Source organism: Colletes gigas, unplaced genomic scaffold (genome assembly GCF_013123115.1).
Source record: "Colletes gigas isolate AHSC1104 unplaced genomic scaffold, ASM1312311v1 Colletes_gigas_Sc00010, whole genome shotgun sequence".
Classification (NCBI taxonomy): Eukaryota; Metazoa; Arthropoda; class Insecta; order Hymenoptera; family Colletidae; genus Colletes; species Colletes gigas.
The window spans coordinates 506,916-529,937 of record NW_025106639.1 but is presented as its reverse complement, the minus strand read 5'-3'; the positions used below and the strand labels follow the sequence as shown (position 1 = coordinate 529,937).

Below are 23,022 nucleotides of genomic sequence, written 5' to 3'. Positions count from 1 at the left end.
GGGCATTGTCATTGCCGCGGCGACAGTCGGAACTGCTTTCTTACGACCCGGGGATAGTTGATATCGCATTTCATGCTCGGAGATAACCAGTTTCTAGCGCTAAATCCCCAGAGCCCGTCGGTGCCGGAGTCTCAAAGCACAAGAGTCATCAGTATCGCGGTCTCCCGTCTCCGTGTCGTCGATATTGGCTCCTGCGGAAACTTATCGCCGCCAATATTGTTTTCGCCATTACGCCGCTTCTTCTACTTCCCTTCTAATAGTCCTTGAATTTATATTGAAATACTGCCACGAACGTCACTCTCGATTGAGTTATTCAACACTGGAACTACCAAGACAATCAAAATGATCCATCCATAATTTCTAATAAAAATTGTAACAAATTTACTGGACTGGATTTTTTAAAATCTTCCATAATTTTCTATGAGAGAATGAATAAATACTTATTTCCATTGCATTATACATTTCTTCTCTCTTAGATCTAATCTAATTCTAATCTTTTAATTTCTATAATTGTCTCGGTAGTTCTAGTGTTAAACAGTAAAAATTCGATCAGTGTCAGTAGTAGAGATAACTAATTTAACACTGATAATAGCAGTTATTTATTCACATTCATAGAGTTAGACTGCTTAATGCATTTATGGGTAATTTTAATTCTCCAAAAACTACAGAATTAACATGCAAAAATATAAGACTTAAAGTGAGATACGAATTATTATATTTAGGAGTCGAAACGACCCTCTACGAAGCTTCCATTTCGTTACTTCTATCGATAAAAATATGAATTTGCATAAAGATCCACAGATTTTTATAATGGTTTTATAACACACATTTTATAATAAACAATTATTTTCGAAAATCCGTACGTACAACTGAAGCTACTGTCTTACCTGTTTCTAACAAATTTTTAAAGCCCCCCTCTCTTCCTATTATAGTTATAACAATTAATATTCTTATACAAAATTGTTCAAGAAACGTACTTTCGAAAACATCAAACATTTATCAAAAAAAGTTTCACAGTCACGTACGAAAAAAATTCTTGTAAAATTGGCTTTATTTTCACCCATCACAGTTCACCCCTTAATTAAAAGAGAACGCCATGTCCGTGGAGGTGCAAAACCGTTCCCTTTTTTATTTAGGACGCGCACAGGCCAAGTTTCCCTCCCGGAGGGGAGTTCGGGTATCGATTCTCGTCCATTTTGGCCGAAAGACTTCGACGTGCTTGCTTTTTAAACAGCGCCCGGAGTACGACGAACGACCGCCCGGAACCCGAATCGACGTTCGACCAATCTCCTGGAAGCATCTCGCCCCGAACACTTCCTATTTTTTCCCCTCTTTTTTTTTTTTTGTAGACAAGGCGATTTCTCGGACCGGAAAGTGGGTACACGCTCGAGTGTTCCTCTTTCGTCATCGTCGGTCGGGAACTTTCCGCGAGTAACTTTCGAGGAACCCGCGTTCAGCTGGCCGCGATTCTTCTCGTTGCACGAACGACCGCCGCCCGCGTAATAACACGTCCATACGGTCTATCAGTTTCCGAGCACGTTTCCGTTTTCAGAACGCGCGCGCGCGGTCCGTTCGGTTGTCTTTCCGCCACTCGAAACGGTACCGTCTATCGCGGGAACAAATGTATTTGCCGGGGCGAGCCGGGGCGTTGATTGATTTTTAAAAACGGCGAATCCCCGCTCGATACACCGCGAACGCGCTGAAATAAAAAGCGTACACGCGACCGTTCGCCTCCACCCCCCCTGAAAATCCTCTTTTTCATCGGAGAAATCCGATCCGCGAATGTTCAATCGACCCGCCGAATTCTTTCGCCGCGAAATTCAATTTCGCGTACGTTCGATCCTCTTTTTTTTCCGATCCTAATTTCTTTTGCTTTAACGCTAGATTTGCACGTATGTCGATCTAAACCCTTCGTATTCACAGTTACATTGCAATGCAATTTTTTTTAAATTAATCGAATTTAATATAAATTGACTAATAATATTACGAGATCTCTGTTTAAGAGTAGAGGAATTAGTGATATATAGTTTTTCTGAGAAAGTACGTTTCTAGAGGCCAAAGTGGTAAAAAGAACGTCTTGGTCTCCGCGATGGTCCGACTCGTGTATCACGGTTACGCGAAATGGGGGGGGTAAAAAACGTAGAATATCGTTCTCAGATAGCACTTCTATATTATTTCCCGTGTATCCGTAAATTTTCTTGCCCCCGGGAGCAAGTATCAACCGTAAATATCGCGACTCAGCGTGGGGTCACGCAATAACGTGCCTCGTGATATCTATCACGGTATTCTTTTATTGTTTTAACGTGTAAAACACCCGGGATTCCGTGTACGTGAGCCGAGCTGAGCACGCGTATTTGTACTTGTTCCAGGATAAACGAGAACACCACGAGATCCCAGTTTTTGGCGTACTTCAGCTTCTCGTCCAGGGCGAGCGTGTCCGTTGGCTGGCCGGTAAAAGGCGGCGATCCTGTGAACAACACTGGTAAGACACTTTACATTTAATTTAACAATGTCCGTCGCGATGTTTCTCCATTCCTTTTCGGCTGTATTTATCGCTCGTAAAACGTGAACGCGCCAAGGAACAGAAATTCGAGAAGTCAGAACGGTGAATACTCGATGTGACGTTGATTTCAAATTCCCCTTTTTATCCTTAATCAATATTATAATATTCTAACGAAGTTGGGAGGTCGGAATATTTGAGAATTTTTTTAGCTTACAGAATAAAATTGAAGTTGCTCGTTGTATTGAGCACATTTTATAAAGAAAAGCAATATAGAAATTATTATACAAAGAGCAAGGATTAGCAATGAAATAGCTGCTTTCAAAATAGTTTTTGTTAAGTAATTGGTGGTATACAAATATCAAAAATACAAGAGGCGATTAAAAAATTATTTTTTTTTTTAAATTTCAAATCATTCTGAAAAATTATTTTCGGTTGCGGGGGTCAATTACAATCATTTTTGGTCATTGGACATATCCTCGAAATCCTGCCCACTTTCGAGAAAAAAATTCGAAAACGTGAAATTTTTTGACATAATTAAAAAATTTCAAATCGTTCTGAAAAAATTATTTTCAGTTGCACCGGTCAATTGCAATCATTTTTTGTCATTACATGTACCTTCGAAATCCTACGCATTGTCAAGAAAAAAATTCCTTACTGAAATTATGTTTGACCATACCATTAATATGTTTCCCTGAAATTTCATGCATATCTTTAAAACGTTATAACTTCTGAACGGATTGGACGATTTTAATATTTCAAAAAGCAATCAACGCGTATTTTAGTGAAGAATGTGTAGAAATTCTAAAAATATTGGAAAAGTTGCTCCTTGACTCCGTAAAATGAGAAAAACTCCATAAAAGTGGTCCAATTTTCAAACGGTCATAACTCCTACAATAGTGGACGTATCTCATTGAAATTTTTTTTTAAATAGAGCTCATGGATACCTACCAAAAAGTACTAAACAACTTTGCCATACAGCGCCAACCAAATTTATTAAAAATCAGGGAGTAGATGCCTAAATTTTTCGGAGAAAAAAAAATTCAAATCGTTCTGGAAAAATTGTTTTCGATTGCGGGGGTCAGTTACAATAATTTTTGGTGAATAGACCTACCCCAGAAATCTTATCCATTTTCTAGAAAAAAATTCATTACGGGCGGAACTTTAAATGTTAATAACTTTTTAACGAAGTCTCCACCAAGAAATTAGTATTCTTGATTTTCGTCTTATTTTGGCCTCTAGAATCTTCCAATGTTTTTTTGTTTTTAATTAATTTCTGTTTTTAAATTTGTTTTTGTCCCAATCTTCTTCATTGAAACATAAAATACAAGAAATGAGATTAGAGAAGACACCATAGATCCTCAACGTATACAATTCCTTACTACAAGAAAAATTAAAATTAAACATTGAAATATAATAAGTATCAGTATTCAAGAACGTTGAAACTGAGCACTTTTTATTTTTACAACGTGAAATCAATGCAAACAAAAATCACAGAAGTATTGAATTTCGAATCGTGACATCTCAGATAGCTGAAAAGAATTTAGTTTTCGGTGGGAAATATTGTAGAAAATAAATTCAGATATGTTATTTTAAAAACGAAACCTTGACTAAATTTCGCGAATATTTATGCGATCGTCTAACGTCTTAAGGTCGAGTCCTTGAACGTTTGGAAGACGAACGCGATCGTATAGAGAAAAGACAAGGGCGCGATGACAGTGTCGTTATTTGTACGGGCCAATCGGGTTACGACAGACTTATCAGGCGACACGACGCACGCAAATTTCGCTCTCCGACCGACATGGAGCAGGGAGACAGGTTCGGAGTGACACAGTTGCAGCCATCAGATCAAACATTGATCCACTCGGTAACTGCCTTCGTTACTGATACCTTTATCTACCTGCGGGATATTATGCGATCGTATCATTACCGAGTACATTTTCCTCGGTAATAGCCTGGAACCTGGATTTCAACTGTACTACATCAATCTTCAACTAGATACAGCGGTTCCACGTTACGTACAGGGCATTTCGAGGTGGGTGGCACGACCGAGCGGAAGCTGATTCTAGGTGCAAAGATACGTAGGGAATGTAGAACGAAATTGTTTCTCGCGAGGCCTCGTTTTCGAGAAAATTCGACATTCGATACTATTGCACTTCGCTAACGCATCTGTTACGTATTCGTTAAAACATATAATATGGTATCTCCATCAGTGTGTTTAAAAACGTCGTCAAAAATTCAGGTGAAATTTCTTTTACTATTTAACTATTTTATTACACGATTAAAATCGTTACCCACACATACCAAACGTAATTATTGGAACTCATTTTCTTGACAACAAAGTATGATAAATTTTTATGTACCTTGACACTTAATCTACCATGTATATAATATCATCAGAGGATAGTCTTGATATAATTCTCCTTTAAAAAAAATATAAACCTCTCCCAGTTTCTAGAATCAGAGAATCATATCTGGTCTCACATCATATTTTCGGTAAGGAATTTTTTTCTCGAAAATGGTCAGGATTTCGAGGGTATGTCTATCGACCAAAAATGATTGTAATTGGCTCCTGCAACTGAAAATAATTTTTTTGGAACGATTTGAAACTTTTAAATTTCGCCGAATTTCAGGGGAATAATCGTTCATGGTCAGACATTGTATTCGCGGTAAAGAATTTTTTACTCGAAAATGTATAGGATTTCGGGGGTAGCTGTAATAACCAAAAATGATTATAATCGACCCTTCCAACCTAAAATAATTTTTTTAGAACGATTTGAAAAATTTTTTTTGCCAAAAAATTTCAGCATTTACCCGAATTTTTTTCTCAAAACTGCGTAGGATTTCGGGGGTATGTTTATTCACCAAAAATGATTGTAATTGATCCCAGCAACCAAAAATATTTTTTCCAGGACGATTTGAAATTTTTTAATTTTGTCAATTTACTTGAATTTTTTTCTCTGAAAATGTAATCATAGTGTGACTAAAATCGATACTCTGGAATCGTAAAAAGCCGTCCAGCAGATCGTCATGACACTTGCATTGCGGAAGAGGGCAGTTTCCTTAACGTTTCCCCTGTTCGGGGAATACTTTCTTCCATGGCAAAGGGAAATCCGAGAAAATGTGAGAAAGGCTCGGGTTTTCCAGGACCCTCGTACTACGTGAAACGTTTGCGCTCGACGTTAATTCCGGGACGGTCGTGAAACCCTTGGTCGTAGATGCTGGGCGATGTGGAAGATCGCGATGGCGGAGCCCGTGAGACGATACGGGACGGTGGACGCACGAATTTCCTCGCGCAAACAGAACGGAGGCGTAATTTCTCCCTAGTTAGGACGGAAATTATGCGAGCTTAAGTGCAGGACAGTCCGGGGCTTAACCGAATAAGGGCAACGCGCAGACATTCCTGGCTCTGGGGTGAATTTAGATGTCCCGGGCTAAAGCGATAACGACGCTGGGAGCGTCGATCCCGCTGGAACTTCTGCGAATCGCCGTTTCGAAAAGTGGGTATCGCGATATCAATACCCACGGGACCGTCTCCTATTTGCGTCCGGGTCGATGAAGGCTGTCTCGAACCCGAAAATTCAGTTGCAACGGGACAACAGTCCCGCGGGAATGTTCACATTCGAAACGTCAATTTTTAAAATTCCTTGCGTACGCTGTTTACCTGTAAAAATTTCTCAAAAACATTCTAACGCAGTCTCTGCAAATAAAACTCGACTGTCCTCGGTGTGCCTGCATTTTGAACAAATTGTGATCATCACCAGCAGAAAATAGTGTCATTTATTAGATTCGTGTTCGCAAACTGTAAAATAAACGTTGTTAGAACGGTGAAGTGAAATTTGTAGAAATTATTAATAATATTCGCGACGAGAGTTCTGCATTAAACGTTACGGTTGAAACTACGTCTTCCAAATAGGAAATTATTTCTATATTTTGAAAATGGCTCTCTGCATGATCTCCGATTAATTCCAACTGGATAACGTTTCCAGGCGCGCATCGCTGTTACGCATTAGCGTAAATTTTCAACCTGCGGAGCTTTGTGCCCGTAACAGTGGTGTAATAACGAAATAGGTTGTTGCGGTAATTCTATTTATAAGGCCGCCGGTAAAACCTGCTCCGCGTTGGAATGATTTTAAGCGACTTGTATTTAACTTGGAATTAAAATTTCGTCCGGAATACAAGTTATTCACTACTTAAATAAATAGTAACAAAACCAGTGCTTGAACAAGAACCATAGAATGTCCCTAACTCGTCTATTCGAAGATTCTTATATTTTCACTCTCGGGGGTAGATTAAACTGCAATTCATTTTCTCCACAAAAAATAATGAATAACTGTCTTACGTGTCGTTAATATACTGTTAGTACACATTATTTTTCAAGCAAAAATAGCTTTTCCGAAAACAGTGAACAAAAAGGTAAACTGTAGCTTTTTTATTCGAGAATTAATTTGGAGTCCTCATATATTCGTAACAAGGATAAATATGTTTAACGAAGCCCAGCAGGCTGTACGCGTATCTCGTCAGGTTGCACGGCGAGCCGTGGCGTTCTGATTTATGATTTTAATCGATGCATCGAAGGATATGCACTCGATAGCGTACCAATTATCTCTCCGTATTGTATTCCGCATACATATTACTTACACGCGCGTCGTGCAGCGCGCTGCGGGAACAATGAATAATTTATGGAGACCGAAATTGAGCCTTACGCCACCGCCAACCGCGCCATCGATCGATGCACCGGGTTATTAACAACGCGTCGAATTGAACTTCGGCCCTGAACCGCGATATAAAAATGACGGGAAGGAAGGATCGCTAGCCGTGAACGCGAAACGCGTGGACGGAATAACCAGCGTGGGTGTCAGGGGGAAAAAAAAAAAAATCCCGTGACGAACCGTCCCGGGATTGCGACTTCCCGTTACATCTGTACCGCATTTTTACGATAGAGTTACTCACTTTCTATACGACTTCCTATTTCCTGGAAATAGCGTGACGAATGCGCCCGCCATTCCGCGGCGGAATACTTTTACACGCACGATTTCCCTCGCCAATCGAGAAATAAGAAACTTCGCTCGAGACCGACTATCAGTCAGCCTTTGTACTTTGGATCGAAAATTGTGCGTTCTATTTTTCTCTATTAGGGAATACTTGGAGTGGAATGAAATTTAACAGATAAATTCGTTTCTCGTCTCATTTGTATCTGTGATAATTGGACTGGAATAATTGAACTCCTTAATCTGTGAGATTGATAATATTTTTGGAATATTTTACTGAAAAATAATATTGGAATATGTTTGAGAGATTTATGCAGTGGAAGAAGGGGGGATTATTACGAAACTAAAATTAGAAACAATTGTTTTACTTACTAAAATGATGATTTTGCGAATAATATCGCGAATTTATCGAATCTTCGGTTTTCTTTTCGCGCTGGCGTGGTTTCGAATCCATCCGCTTTTAAACGCGTCAAATGCATTTTTTTATTCCTATATTCGCGCGTGCTCCGCGCGGAATATATTCGACAACACGAACCAGGTTCGAATGTTTTATTGTTTCGCGGTTAGTCTGAATGCTCAGATACGCTTCACGAGAAACGCTGTATCTACGCTATTGTTTCGAATCTCGCCATAATATTTCACGTGTACTATAATTCATGGTCGTGAATATACTAAATTCAATATTTTAGTGAGGTCAAGATAGTAGCCTTTTCAATGCGCAGTCTTAATTAAATATAAGGCCATTGTAATAATTTACAATAATTTGAAGGCCAAAATAATTTACAAAATTCGTACTTCTCAAGAAAACTCTGATAAAAAATTTTAATGGGAGATTCTAGAGCCCAAAAAAAGACGAAAATCAAGAATACCCATTTCTTGACTGAGGCTTCGTTAAAAAGTTATTCAAAAGTTAAATGAAAAAATTTCAAATCATTCTAAAACAATTGTTTTTGGTTATGGGAGTAAATTATAAGCGTTTTTGGTGAATCGGCATACCCCCGAAATCCTACGCATTTTCGAGAAAAAAATTCATTACCGACAATACAATGATAATTCCCCTGAAATTCGGCGAAATTAAAAAATTTCAAATCGTTCTGCAAAAATTATTTTCGGTTGAGGGGGTGAATTATAATCATTTTTTATCGTTAGACATACCCTCGAATTCCTACCCACTTTCGAGAAAAAAATTCGAAAATGTGAAATTTTGCGACAAAATTAAAAAATTTCAAATCGTTCTGGAAAAATTATTTTCGGTTGCAGGGGTCAATGACAATAATTTTCTGTCATTACATGTACCTTCGAAATCCTACGCACTGTCAAGAAAAAAATTCCTTATTGAAATTATAATGTCTGACCATACCATTGATATGTTTCCCTGAAATTTCATGCATATCTTTAAAACGTCATAACTTCTGAACGGATTGGACGATTTTAATATTTCGAAAAGGAATCAACGCGTATTTTAGTAAAGAATATATAGAAATTCTAAGAATATTGAAAAAGTTGTTCCTTAACCACATATAATGAGAAAACCTCCATAAAAGTGGTCCAATATTCAAACGATCATAACGCCTACAATAGTGAATATATTTCAATGAAATTTTGAGGGCAAGTAGAGCTCATTGGTACCTATAAAAAAAGTACTAAAAATTTATTAAAAATGAAAAACGAATTTTTAAGGAAAATCGACAGGTGCCTAAATTTTTCGGCGAAAAAAAAAATCTTAGATCGTTCTAAAAAAATTAATTTCGGTTGCAGGGGTCAATTACAATCATTTTTTATCGTTAGACATACCCTCGAAATCCTACCCACTTTCGAGAAAAAAATTCGAAAAGGTGTGAAATTTTTCGACAAAATTAAAAAATTTCAAATCGTTCTGGAAAAATTATTTTCGGTTGCAGGAGTCAATGACAATAATTTTTGGTGAATAGACCTACCCCCGAAATCCTACCCGCTTTCTAGAAAAAAATTCAGTACGGATGGAACTTTAAACGTTAATAACTTTTTAACGAAGCCTCCATCAACAAATTAGTATTCTTGATTTTCGTCATAGTTTGGCCTCCAGAATCCCCTATTAAAATTTTTCCCAGGGGTGGCTGAACATTCTGTATACATCTACTATAATAAAATCTCTCATCTTTCCAATTATGAAACATCTCGATTCCCCACTCAATCAAATACAAAAAATGTTAATCATTACCAGCGAATGATATTTACGTCGATTTAAAATTCGTTCCGCGGAGGAAGATCGACAGTTTTACCAGCGATTTAAAATCAAAGCCAAGTATATAAGAATTTCGTGGAAAGAGCCAAAGCAAGAAGATCAGCGTTCAGCGACGCGAGATCTGACGCAGTTCTCAGACGAGAAAAGGTCAACAATAATTTCCTGCTGCGAGGTAAAAAGGGAAGCATGCGCCGCTTTAATATCTTGGAGTAGCAATAAGAAGAACGCGTGTCTGATAAAAGCGTCCTGCCTAGTATTATTCACACACACACGCGCGGACTCGCACGACCACGTGCATCGATCTATTTCGTGGGTCGCGTCATACGTTCCCCGAGAACGGATTCAAGGTTTTCTTTACAACGGAGACGCTGCTCGGATGCTTCTATCGATAGAGTGGTGGAACGAAGGGACCACAGGAGCACGCTCCTCGTTTTACCGCCCCGGAGTAGCAATAAGAAAGGTTGGAAGGGACGAGCCCGCGGTGGTGAAAGCAGTCTGGCGAAAGCTAGGATCCCGTCCACGTATAATGAGACGACAACGATTCTCGATTATCCCTGGAAGAAGGCCCTTCCATATGCGGGGTACGTACGGATCCCATCGGACGTAGTCGCTTTTTTTGGCACCGGAAGAAGACCCGGGTCCCGTTTATTGAAGTTCAGCCAGAGGACGGCGGAGAGACAGCCACTGGAAAACGGAAAAAGAAACGGGTGACGAACGGATCAATCGCCCGTGTGGATCCGCTTCTTTGTTGGTCTTCCTACGGACCGAGCCAACCGTTTTTAGTGATCTGCTAAGACTGTCTACTTGACAGGTTCTTTCCACGTAACATTTTATTTCGAAACTGGCGTCGAGGTTATCAAGTTGTTGTAAACTGGATCGTGACGTTTTGGAGAGAAAGCTTTGTGTGAGAGGATGGTGTGTGAAATTTGTCGATTTTTGGTTCTCTTAAGCTCGATCGCATTATAGACGAATGGGAGAGAAATAGAGATGAATATTCAGTGTCTTTTTATAGTCTTGAAAGGCCTAAATTTGGTTAGAAATCGATGTACTTATGATTTTCTTTATAAATTGCTTTGTTCTTGTATGATAGTTCAATTTTGAGCGAACGTTATCGAGGGATGTGTGTGGAATTTGTTGATTTTTGTTTCTCTTAAGCTCGATCGCATTATAGACAAATGGGAGAGAAATAGAGATTAATATTCAATGTTTTTTTATAGTCTAGAAGGCCTAAATTCGTTTAGAAATCGATGTACGTATGGTTCAATTTTGAAATAGGGGAGTCTTATTTTTTAATAGTGTAACACCTTCACCAGCGTTTGTCAGTCCATTTTTTGCTGTAGCATTTTTAATTTATCTCTTTTTATACTCCTTCAGATTTTCGAAAAAATGAGTCTTACGTGTGAACGTTTAATAGCTAGCAAGCTTCAATTTAAAATTTTTTTAACACGTTGATCTACCCGAGGCTAAACCCCTCAAATTGTCCACGAAAACGAATCTTTGTGTTTAAACAATTTGAAACTAACACACCCATTATTTAACTATAAAACTACCAAAATTAATTCTCAAGATTAGATGTTGAAGAAAACAGGATAGTACTCTTGAATTTGAGTAAGTTCTATGTTCTTCAACACCTAATCTTGAGAATTAATTTTTGTAGCTTCATAGTAAAAATGGAGAAAAGAGTATAAAGAATGGATAACGTAGCAGTGAATGTGTTTAAATTTATAATTAAATGGTTCTTGAGGAATTTTCTCGTGTCCGTAAAATATCAAAAATTTTGAAGATAAACTCGTGTATTCGAGCAGTTTTATGGGGTTTTCGAGTCTACTGGCGAATCGGACTATGATACGAGCATCAACCCTAAGAGATCATTTGGTAAATCAGAACGATTTTGGGGAGGGTGGAGCAGCTGGAAGACCCGGAAGTGATATTTGAGAGAAACGCGGCAGACGTGATGCCGGGGTCTTGGAAAAACGTACCGTCGAGCGATTGACAAACAGATCAATCGCTGGGTTTTACGTATGCGATCCTCTTACCTAGCGATTTGTTCCGGCAGCTTTAAACGTACGACTGCTACATTCGAATGCGATTCTAAGCGGCGTTTTCGAAGAGAAAAATGTGATACCTTCGCGGATAGTATGAATTTGAGGAAAACGGGATCCCCAAACCGGTGGGGCACGAAACGACCACGCCCCCGCACAACGACGCGAATATTTCTCGCGCGCCACAGGTGACGAAAAATTCCCCTCTTTTCAAACTACCTAACTTCGAATTTCATTTCACGGTAAACTCTGTATTTGTACAAGCAAATTCCATCCAGGTTATTAGTACAGCCAAATTCTTCTCTATATCATGATTTTAATCCCAACATAATTAAAAAGAAAATTCGTATTTTATAATTTTACTTGGGACAAAGATTACAAAATGGGTCTTCAGTCCCAATGACCTAATAAAAAATTCACATTTGATTAACAATGGCTTCAAAAAGTCAATTCTATCCAGATTATTAGTACACTCAAATTTTCCTGTATGTTGTGATTTTGATCCCAACATAGTTAAAAAAAATTCGTATTTTATAATTTTATTTGGAACAACGATAACACAGATAATTAAATTTTGCAGTTATAAAAATAAAATTCATCTTCAGTCCCGAATAATATTTTCCAAAGACCTAATAAAAAATTCACATTTGATTAGCAATGGCTTTAAAAAGCCAATTCTATCCAGACTATTAGTACACTCAAATTTTCCTCTATATTATGATTTTGATCCCAACATAGTTAAAAAAAAATTAGTATTTTATAATTTTATTTGAGATAACGATAACGCAAATAATTAAATCTTCCAGTTGTAGACGTTCACGTTGAACGAAAGTTTGCAAAGCTTTTCGAATTAAATTCGTTTGATCGTATCTTCAATGTAACCATTTTATCAGCAATGGCCCAATAAAAAATTCACGTTTGATCAACGACGGCTTCAAAAAGCTATCGTAGACGATATATCCCCGTGAAGAATATACGACGTGGTTTATTGCTTTTTTCAATCCTCCCATAAGTTCATTTCAAGAACATTCCGGAGCCATCAGATTCACGCGACTTCTTCCCGAACTCGGGACGAATATATTTCTCTCACAACACCGATTCTTCGACAGCCCGCTGCATAAATGTCCCCGTGCAACTCACCCCCCCCCCCCCAAAACCGCTCTCTTTCTCTGTCCCCTAAGAGGCTGTCGTGTCACGACATTTGTCAGATTTCATTCGCAGACTTTTCGCGCGAGTTTGGCCGGGGTAATGCTTCCACGCGACGAAGTTTCGGGAACGAGACTCGCTAGGAAAAAAATCCCTTCCGGTCGATTTCAAGCACCGGGAATAATTTCTTCACGGGCGTCGTTCGAGGACGACGATTCACACGAGCGTGAAATTTTTATCGCTAGATCGCGGCGAACGCGTCGAAACGCTCTCGGCGTATATAAATCGTCGCTGAATATTTATCGAAACCGGCGAATACCATCGGTAACTGCGCAGTTTTAGGGTAAATATATCGTATCGTCGAAAAACAGGCTACCCCGTGCGTTTGTTCCTTTCGCGTTGCAAAGTGTTTGTGCATCAATGAACCAAGGGAGAAAAAGAGGGGCGAGGGGTGTCGAAAAACCCGCGCAAAATATACAGTTTCTCTGTTGACACGCAACGCAGTTTACATAGTGTCTTCCGGATGATCTGGCAAACGTTCGCCGACGTATCTGAAATCAAAAACGTTTTCGTGCATAGCCCATGGGACGATTCCGCTCATTCGAACGTGTCAAAATGGAAAAACGCATTTTGCGTATCGAAAGGATCGATCGATAGCGAAAACGGCATCAGGGACGAAAATTTATTTGCACGCGATCGGTTTTATAGTTCTACTCGACCTTTGCGAGGGTAAATATTCAGTATTGGTCGAAACAGGATCGATAAATGTACATACGTGTCTGAGCAACTGTCTCCAGTGATTTGGTAATACTTGTTTGCACTATTCGTGTATGCAGATATCGCAGTGTGTAAATAGCTGCTTGTTTTATTTATATACAAAGTTGATGGAAAAATGGATAGAATAGTTTGTAGTTCGTATGATTTATTGTTTTAAGCCAACATTTCTCTTTGATAATAGAATTCGAGATAGAAAAGAAAGTTTGGTTCTATTTCGTTTTGTATTTTACCAATAAGAAACTAAAAATACTGTGAAAAGTGATATAAGTCAACGAGTGGAAATATTGTATTATTGGTAGAAATCCTGTGATGACCAATTTTCTAGACCTAGTAGTACAGGTCAATATTTGGTCAGCCATGATGCTCACACTGAAAAGTAGTGTGTTTTAACCTGATCAACTATTTACATACAAAGTTAGTAGATAAATAATGCAAGTGAACCATTGTAAATATTGTACCCTTACTAGAAATCCAGTGATCACCGATTTCCTAAATCAAGTAGTACAGATCGATATTTGATCAGCCATGATGGTCACAGTGGAAAGTAGTGAGTATCAACAACTAACAAAACGGACCAACATTGAAAAATGTATTAATACCAATCAAACAGTAAACATTAAACAGTAGAATATAAAATTTAATTAAAACCAAATATATAAATATAACAAATGGAATTTGAAAAAGAAAAAAATATCAACGAAGTTCGTGCCTTGTACTCGTTTTGGAGTTTAAAAAAAGCATCTTTGCTACGCGAACATTCTTGTAACAAGTTCATTTTCTCCTCCCTGCCCTCGTTCGAAGGACAATTTCCTTTAAAACAGTGAAACTGAGTCGAGCAACTTTCTCGCTGGTCCCCGGTTCGAACGTTTCCGCGACGATAATTGCGTTCATTTGCGCAAAAAGATCGGACCAGGCGATGTTTTAATTAACACGTCGGTCAGGAACTGAAAATTCAGCCGCCAAGACTTCTTTTGACTCCCATCCCTTTCGAAGTTTACTTCGTTAAAACATGTTTACTCGAGAAAACACTGTTCCGCGAAACGAGGTGCGTTTTCTTTTGCTTTTTACGGGCGCACAATTAATCGCCGCGCGTAAAACGAGACTGTCGCGCAAGTTGAGTAAATTGTACGAATCGAAATGCGTGACCATTGCTTGTGAGTCGTTCGTTGGTAGTAAAACTAATTAGCTGGTTATAAGAAGAAGGCTATCCGGAACGTAAAACATGTGGATTTTAATTAGATCGTGGAACTGTGTTTAACTTTTATTTTCAATCCTCAGGATAAATAGGACATAGTAATTCTATATATAAATTCGTGTTTGCATTTTAATATTTTGTTTTTTTTTTAAATTTTCTTAAAGATCAGAATTCTCAGAACGAAGTAAATTATTTCTACAGCGAATGTAAACGATCCGTTTAGTTTCTGCGTGTCCAGGAGCGTCGGTAAAATGAAAATAAAAATGTAATGAAGTTCGGGACGCGAACAATTACGCGGGAAAGGAAACGAGCGCGATGTTCGGTGCAAGAAGCCGAAAGGATGGGCTCGAGCGTGAAAAAATATGCTAAAGAGTGGGGAAAAAAAGAGTTTCGGGGACGCGAGAGGCATTATATAAATTCAGAGAGGCCGCCAGCCGGACGCGTCCCATCCCTAATGGTTCCACCCATTATGACAATTGCATCTACCGGATATATAAAACTAAACAAAAAAACAGAAAGAGAAAACGGACACGGGGCGTGACAACGATATGCTTCCATTCCTCGACGCGAGAAGAAACGAATCCGGAAATCCTACGAAAATTCTTTGCGAAAACGGCGTTGGTCCATCAATAAAATATCAGAAAATATTAATCACGAATCGAAGAATTTATCAGTGTATACAATTACAACAATTATGTGTCTGATATTTTATAGTAAATACTTTCCCCCCAGTCTTTTTAGTAATTATATTTCAAGTCGAAGCGACATTTTTTCAAAATCAACACGTTCTTTAAACACGGAGCATTTCCGTAATGAACGACTCATATGCGATATTAATTAAAATTGTTTATAGTGTGTAAAGTTTTTATATTTTGGATGGGGAAAATTTTAATTAGCACCGAAGAAGACCTCCAATGTAGAAGCCACGAGGATATTTATTTTATTCTTCCAGTCAACGCGAGTACTGTGAAAAGGATCGTTAACCGGAATAGGAAACGTTGAAATCTGCGTTCGATTTTGTTCCGATATCGGCACTTGAATTTCTGCGGAACTTCCAATACATTTTATACATCGTGTGAATTGGTGGCTAAAACCTCCTTTATTTATCCTTTCGAGTGGTAAAAATTCCGATTCGAATCCAACAATCGAGGGAGGGGGGCGGAGGGAAAGCGCATCGTTGGCTCGTCGAGCACGCCACTCCGATCAGTTAAACATTCAAGTCGCGGTATGTTCGTTGCAAAAATATTGAAACAACGATAGTCGATGTCGCGTATCAATATTGTGATTTTTCCAATATCGACGGGGCGGGGAGAAAAAATGGGGAAAAAAGGGCGAGAAAATTACTTTTTCATGCCGTATCATGGTTCTTCCCGCTGTCAAAATGATTTATACACAGCGTCAGGAATACCCAATCGTGGGGCCGCGACCCACTCGCGTTCCACAGCATGTTTTCCAGATAACCGACAAAGAGCGGGCAATTTTTTACTTTTCTTATCGGCCACCGCGACCGCGCGATTTTACGAAATTCTAAATTAAGAGAAACATGCTTTCTTTTTAATTTCTGGACTTGGGAAGAATTATGCGGAAAGGATTATCGTGAAACATTGTTGAAGAAGACTCCAGAATCTTGTTACACAATTCTGGGTGCACAATTATGCCTGCAATGAATTGCATAATTGTAGGACTCGTTATGAAAAGGTACAACTTTCCTTTCGTCTGCTTCATTGCTGTTACTTTTTTAAATTTATTATGTGGTTTATTTAAAAGAAGCTACCTAAATATCTCTTGCAATTCTGATGATACAAAAACATTTTCTTATTTCTAGGTCACTCTTTTCCAATAATAAAACAGATCAAGTGATTTTACGTATCTTTTCTCTAAAATAAAATTCCTCCCAATTTATGTCACACTTTATCGGATATTAAAAATATGTTTATTTCTCTTTTACACACCTATTCTTATTCATTCTTTTACCGATTTAATTACTCATAATTTAGCATATCTATCGAAGTTCGAACAACATCCAAAACGCCCTATAATACAATAATAAATCCCTAACACCAGTACACTAGGTCCCTGCGATCACAAACGAATTTTTAGTCTGCAAACACTAGTATTGTCTTCTTTCTTTTATCCAGCAAACAGATTAAATTTCGCGCCCTTACCACTTTTTTCTCGATCATCGTGGCGTAGTTTAACTATCGATGGGCGTCGAATACCCCAACCCCAGTCTTTGTCCATAACTTTCGTGGCTCGTTCGCGATTAAATTCGCGAACTGATATCGGCATGCCGGAAAATTTACAGCGAATACCCCGCGACGTTCCACGCCGTGTCCCACAAATTTTAATCGAATGTCCGGCACAGCTAGACGCGTCTTCATCCGCGAATATCTTTTGTCTTGCGTTTCGTCGACGAGTTCTCCCTGTTTGACGCCAAATTATACTTAACCCGGAAGTGAGGGAAAACTAATTTCGATCGAAACACGGCTGTCCAAGCTCGATTTTTATTCGAAATGAATTTATTAAAAATAACTAAATTCTATTCAAGAAGGTAATCACGAGATAATTACATTAGATTAAAATATAATAAATTCGAAGAATCGACATTGCACTTTTCTATAATATTATCAATCAGGTTAGAAACCACGATTTCGAGAACACGATTGAAGTCTAATCTTCAGACGAGTCTAGAAATAATATTGCAATTTATCATAGTCCCCCACAAAGTTTGTCGTTCAAAATCATCCTGCAAAAATTCACCGTAGAAGTATTTGTATCGCGTCCGGGATCGCGAGGACCTTGCATTAGCATCGAAGTGCATCTCCCCTTGACATTCTGTTGTGTGCACAGTCACGAAGTAGATATAAGCTGCTCCAGAAACGTCAGTCTGTTGTTCGTACCGAGCATTAGCGAAACTCGATAGTCCGTCGAGTTGATGCAACGTCACATGTTTAATATCGCGTACGCGTTCGCGGGAATTATTTGTTCGTTCCCGTTGGATAATTCGAAACTGTGCTTCGCAGGTGTTGGGGCACGACTAACCCATACTTTGGTGTGTTTTCAGAGTGCGACTGGGTGTACGAAGACACCGACTGTCACGACGGTTGCGTACTGGCCAGCCCCGGATATCCTGGCCTATATCCTCCGAGCATCCGGTGTCTCTACTTAATTACTTCCGGCCCGCGAATGTCCATCGCAATTAACTTCACCGCCGTTCTTCTACCTTACAAGTAAGTGTGATCTTTCAGTATCGTTCACCTGGTTTTCAACCTTCGATTTCCCTTCATTAGCCAATGGAATATTAAATTATTATACGATATAGCAATGGAGACAAATCTTTTATACGTGGAAATAATAATAGTTCTCGCGTATAGTGGTCGAATCAAATATATTTGGAAACACTACTGTTCATAATTTTTATCAAAATTTTTTTAAAGCCTGAACACTTCTTGACATGATAAAAATATCTTAAAGACTTTATTTCACGTTTAATAATAGTATCTATAAAATATAAAGTCTACATGAACACCTTAAAATTGAATAAACTTTTAATAAATTTCTCTATTTCAATATTCAACAAAGGGTTAATAACAGATGAAAACATTTGTGAGACCATCTTTGAAACAGTTTAGAGATGCGTGTTTCATTCTTGAAGTACCATAATTCCCCGTAAATAGTACTTGTGAAGACCCCTGGCGCTCGACGCGTCCGCAAATATTTAAATAACGCCTCAAAATCTCCCGAGGAATACCGTCTGTCGTCTTCTTCTCGTTTCGAACCGTCGCGCTAAGAGTCGGCCCTCCGAGGGCAAACTGTACATTTTAATGTCGCGACGACGACCGGGGAGATCCAATTCCGCGCGATGCATCCGCGGCGACCCTCGCGTAGACGCGTACGAAAGCGTTTCGCGAGATTCGCGTACAGAAAACTGTCGCGGACCAATAGGCGGCCACCGTTCGTTCCCCGCGGAGGACCCGGGGTAGTCCTTTGTGCGTGCCACGGCACGAGGCTCGATAATGCGCCCCGTGTCTCGTTTCACCCCGTGGCGCGTCTGCACGAACCCTCGCCGACGCTTGAATCATCCCCTCGGGCGCTGGAACACGCGAAAACTCCAGTTATTCCCCTGTATCGAGTTACTTGCACTCCACTCGTCCCCCATTCTTCTCCTCTAGCCAACGTTTGCTTTTGAGACGCTCGCGAAATCGATTCAAATTGATTACAACTTTTTGCTGAATATTATTAGTCGACTTAAAACAGTCGAATCTCAAACAAATTGTTTCATTGCTGACATTAGTGTCATACGTAGTAAATTGATACAAGACTTCAGATCTGATTAATTCTGTGAGTTGAAATCTCTAACAGTGAGTAATACGTACCTTATGAAATTTCAGAAAAATTATGCTTCACATTCTAGAAATATTTTTTTGGTGTACAATTGTATTAGTGTTATATGAATTATAAAGAAATTTCAAATTGTGCAAGGGAAGGTTTTACACGTTTTACCAATTCTCTTAACGCGAAGACCGTTGTCCGCTACCACTGATATTGTAAACTAAAGTGAGATACATGAAGATGCTAGGAATATTATTATAAGAAATTATAAATGTAACCTCAACTGTATGATGAAATGGTGACTGATACAGTGGATCACGCACACGTGACAGTGGCCAACGTCTGCTAGCAAAGTCACATATACGTGACAGCGGCCGTCAAAGTGTTAAACAAATCTTTTGTATCCCAATCTGAATCTAAATTCTACAATGCAGTCCCACAATGCAGTTCCAATTCTCTTGGTCCCATTTTTCTCCCAAACTGATACCAAAGATTCACGAATGCTATCTGCACCGTTTATATGGATGCTCAACAGTGGTTGAGAAAATAGTTCGATCGTCGTACCTCTATCTCGGGCTCACACATGGTACGTTTGCGCGTGGTTCTGGAGCAGAAACCGCAAACAACCTTGTAAACGAGCAATTCCCTGCGATGCATGCGCGACCCAGTGTATCGACAATGAAGGATTGATGGCGCCTGGATGTTAGACGTTAACAATATCCAGAGTCTGCATTAATTTCGAGGCGATCCGGGGCCTGCCACGACTACAATCCCCCCGTATATCGTCGATCTGGGTTAAGAAGCTTGCGTCGCTAATGAGCAGAGACTCGATACTCCGACGGAGGCAAGTAGGTCGTGATTCGATAGACCCCGCCCTGACGCCGACTCACGATAGACAGCGCGAAGATTCTTGCGACTCCATTGAGATTAGCGTGCCTACGCGCCCGCTGGTAACGGGATAAAGTTACCGGCGCGGTAAATTGTCGAAGTTCGAAGGCGAGCGGTAACGAGAACCGAGAAACGACGCTTTATACATATTCGTCGCGGCAAACGAATTACGAAACTAATTAGGAGCACGCGTGCGGAGAGGATCGGGGGACATGCATATTCCTTCGTTGTTTTGCGACCGGCGAATTGGTGGACAGGACAGAGGCAGCTGGCTCTCGAACGGGAACTAAATCGTCGCGCTACGAGAGGATCAAGTTTCGCGGTAAACTTTAATTAATCGACTTGCGTCGGAACTTCGCTTTATTTCTGTTTCGTTGACTCTGTTAAATCGATTCTGTAATATTTGTTTGTTATTAGATGGGTTGTAACTCCTGTTTGACGATATCTTTGGTGTTTGAGTAGCCAGGCTCGCCGCCAGGGGGCTACGCTCGACTTGTGCCTTTCTCACAAGCACTCGAGTAACAGCTATATGGAGACAAATCGTTTTCGGAGTATAATATGCTCAGTTTAGACACGTTTGTGGGATGCTACGAGCTTCCAAAGAAATATTTAAATTGATAATTGGGGATTTATATTAATATTCGATTCAGAATGCAATTCATCTTCGTAGCAAGAAAAGTTTTGTTCAGACGTTTGAAAAATATTTAATAATATTTCAACGCGAGCACGTTTGATGTTCGACGCTAACGAGGGAACAGTGAACAGTGGGAACGAAGGGGGCGGGGTTCCGTAATTTCTGCAGCCCCGAAAACAAACGCGGAAGCGAGAGGAAGAAAGGTAGAAAGGAATAATCAGAGGCACAAGCGCGGGCGTCGTCGGCGGCGGTGGGGGCGACGCACGCTTTTTTTTTTCCACGATCCTCGTCGCTACGACTAGGTTTTTACGACACCGACTGCTCGAAAGCACTTCCATATGAGAAGCAGACGTCAAAAGTACACCGAGCACTTCCACCCCTTTGAAGCGACGAACGAGCGACGGGGGCTCTCGTTCTTTCGTCGTTCCCCGCGCTCGCGCGCGCCCTTACGCTTTCTTCTCGTACGCGTCGCTCCATTCTGCGCCGCGACGGACAAAGGTATTGAAACCGGCGGCTGTAATCTGTCGAAGGCTTCTCCCGGAAAGTTCTGAATCGCGTGAAACGCCACGGTGTTTCGCCTCCAAAGGAATCCCTCTGTCGAACGCAGGCCGCATTGATCCCTTAAGCTCGTTTGCTCCCTTAATTACACGCGGGGGCGTCCGCGGAGAATGCGATCACGGTGAAAAAGTAACCGCGACTCGAGGTTCTTATCGCTGTCTTTTCGCGGTGCTTGGCCATTTAACCGCTTACGCCCTGAATCCCTTTTCCGGTAGAAACGATGTTATTCGACGTTTGATCGATGTAATGGTATTTATGTTACTCGTTTGTGGGGTTGATTTTAGCTGAACGTAATCTTGACGCGATTCTAATTATGTATAAATGGTAGTAGAATTCTAGTGATCGCCAATTTTCTGAATTAAGTAGTACAAATCAATATTCTGTCAGCCATGATGCTTATAGTAGAAAGTAGTGCGTATCAACGACTGACGAGACAGACCCCGAATTTACATGCTAATTTAATAGATAAATAATGTAAATGAACGATTGGAAATATTGTATCGTTAGTAGAAATCCAGTGATCACCAATTTCTTAAATCAAGTAGCACAAATCAATATTCTATCAGCCATGATGCTTATGGTAGAAAGTAGTGTATATCAACGACTGACTAGACAGACTCAGTATTTACATACAAATTTGGTAGATAAATAATGTAAGTTAATGATTGGAAATATTGTACCCTCACTAGAAATCCAGTGATCACCAATTTCTTAAATCAAGTAGTATAGATTAACGACTAACGAGACGGACCAACTATTTACATACAAAGTTAGTAGATAAATAATGTAAATGAACGATTGGAAATATTGTACCCTCACTAGAAATCCAATGATCACCAATTTCCTAATCAAAGTAGTATAGATCAATATTCGATCAGACATGATGCTTACAGTAAAAAGTAGTGTGTGTCAACGACTGACGAGTCGGACCAATATTGGAGAATTTATTAATACAAATAATAAAATTGCAACATTCGTCAGGTTTCCCAGTCAAACAATAAACATTAAAAAGTAGAACATTAAATTTAATTAAGCGTGGATATGAACGTAACAAACGAAATTTCGAAAAGAGAAAAACATCGACGGTGAAGTTCGTACCTTGTATGTGTTTTAGAGATTAAAAAGCTGTAATAGAATTTATATTCCTCGTTTCTGGGATAAATCGTAGTTAAACATAATCCTGACGCGTTTCTGATTACGTATAAATGTTTTCTTGCGCGGGGTAAGTATTATATTTTTCAGAATTAACTGGAAGGTTCTTAACTGCGACTCTCTTTCGTGGATGTTGCATTCGTGCTGAAATATGATGATACTAATTTTCAGAAATAAAACAGAGTCTATATTTTTCGTTTGCAAGGAAGGAAATAAATAGGAAGCTTGTAGATCGTGGAGCTGTCTAAATATGGCTTCACAGATGGACTGGTCATTAATAGCGATCATTTTCGAGCATTTCTACTCGGCAAGGAATTCATACATCCGCAATTTTAGTTTACGTGTCTCGATTCGTAGAACAGTGGACCAACAAAGTAATAATAGCGGTTGAAATGTCAAACTATTTCTACTCCCGCTCCAATTTACAATCTATTAGCTCTACCACCACAGACATCCTCACTATTGGCTGAGGTCAACCGCCCTCGACCAATAGTGCTACAATAGCGGGGGGCAACTATTAGACTGTAACACAGACTGAGAATGTCACTCGTTAGCTTCCTTTCAACAAACAAACAGCACCTTC

General features: G+C 39.5%; 1 protein-coding gene across 1 annotated transcript in view; it reads left to right on the top strand.

The window, feature by feature from the left end:
* Positions 1–23,022, top strand: part of LOC122397767 — a 280,360-nt gene that overhangs the window by 157,059 nt on the left and 100,279 nt on the right. Inside the window, exons 5-6 of the mRNA XM_043397158.1 lie at positions 2,370–2,482; positions 17,940–18,105. Of these exons, the coding sequence (XP_043253093.1) occupies positions 2,370–2,482; positions 17,940–18,105 (279 nt within the window). The remainder of the gene's footprint in view (positions 1–2,369; positions 2,483–17,939; positions 18,106–23,022) is intronic.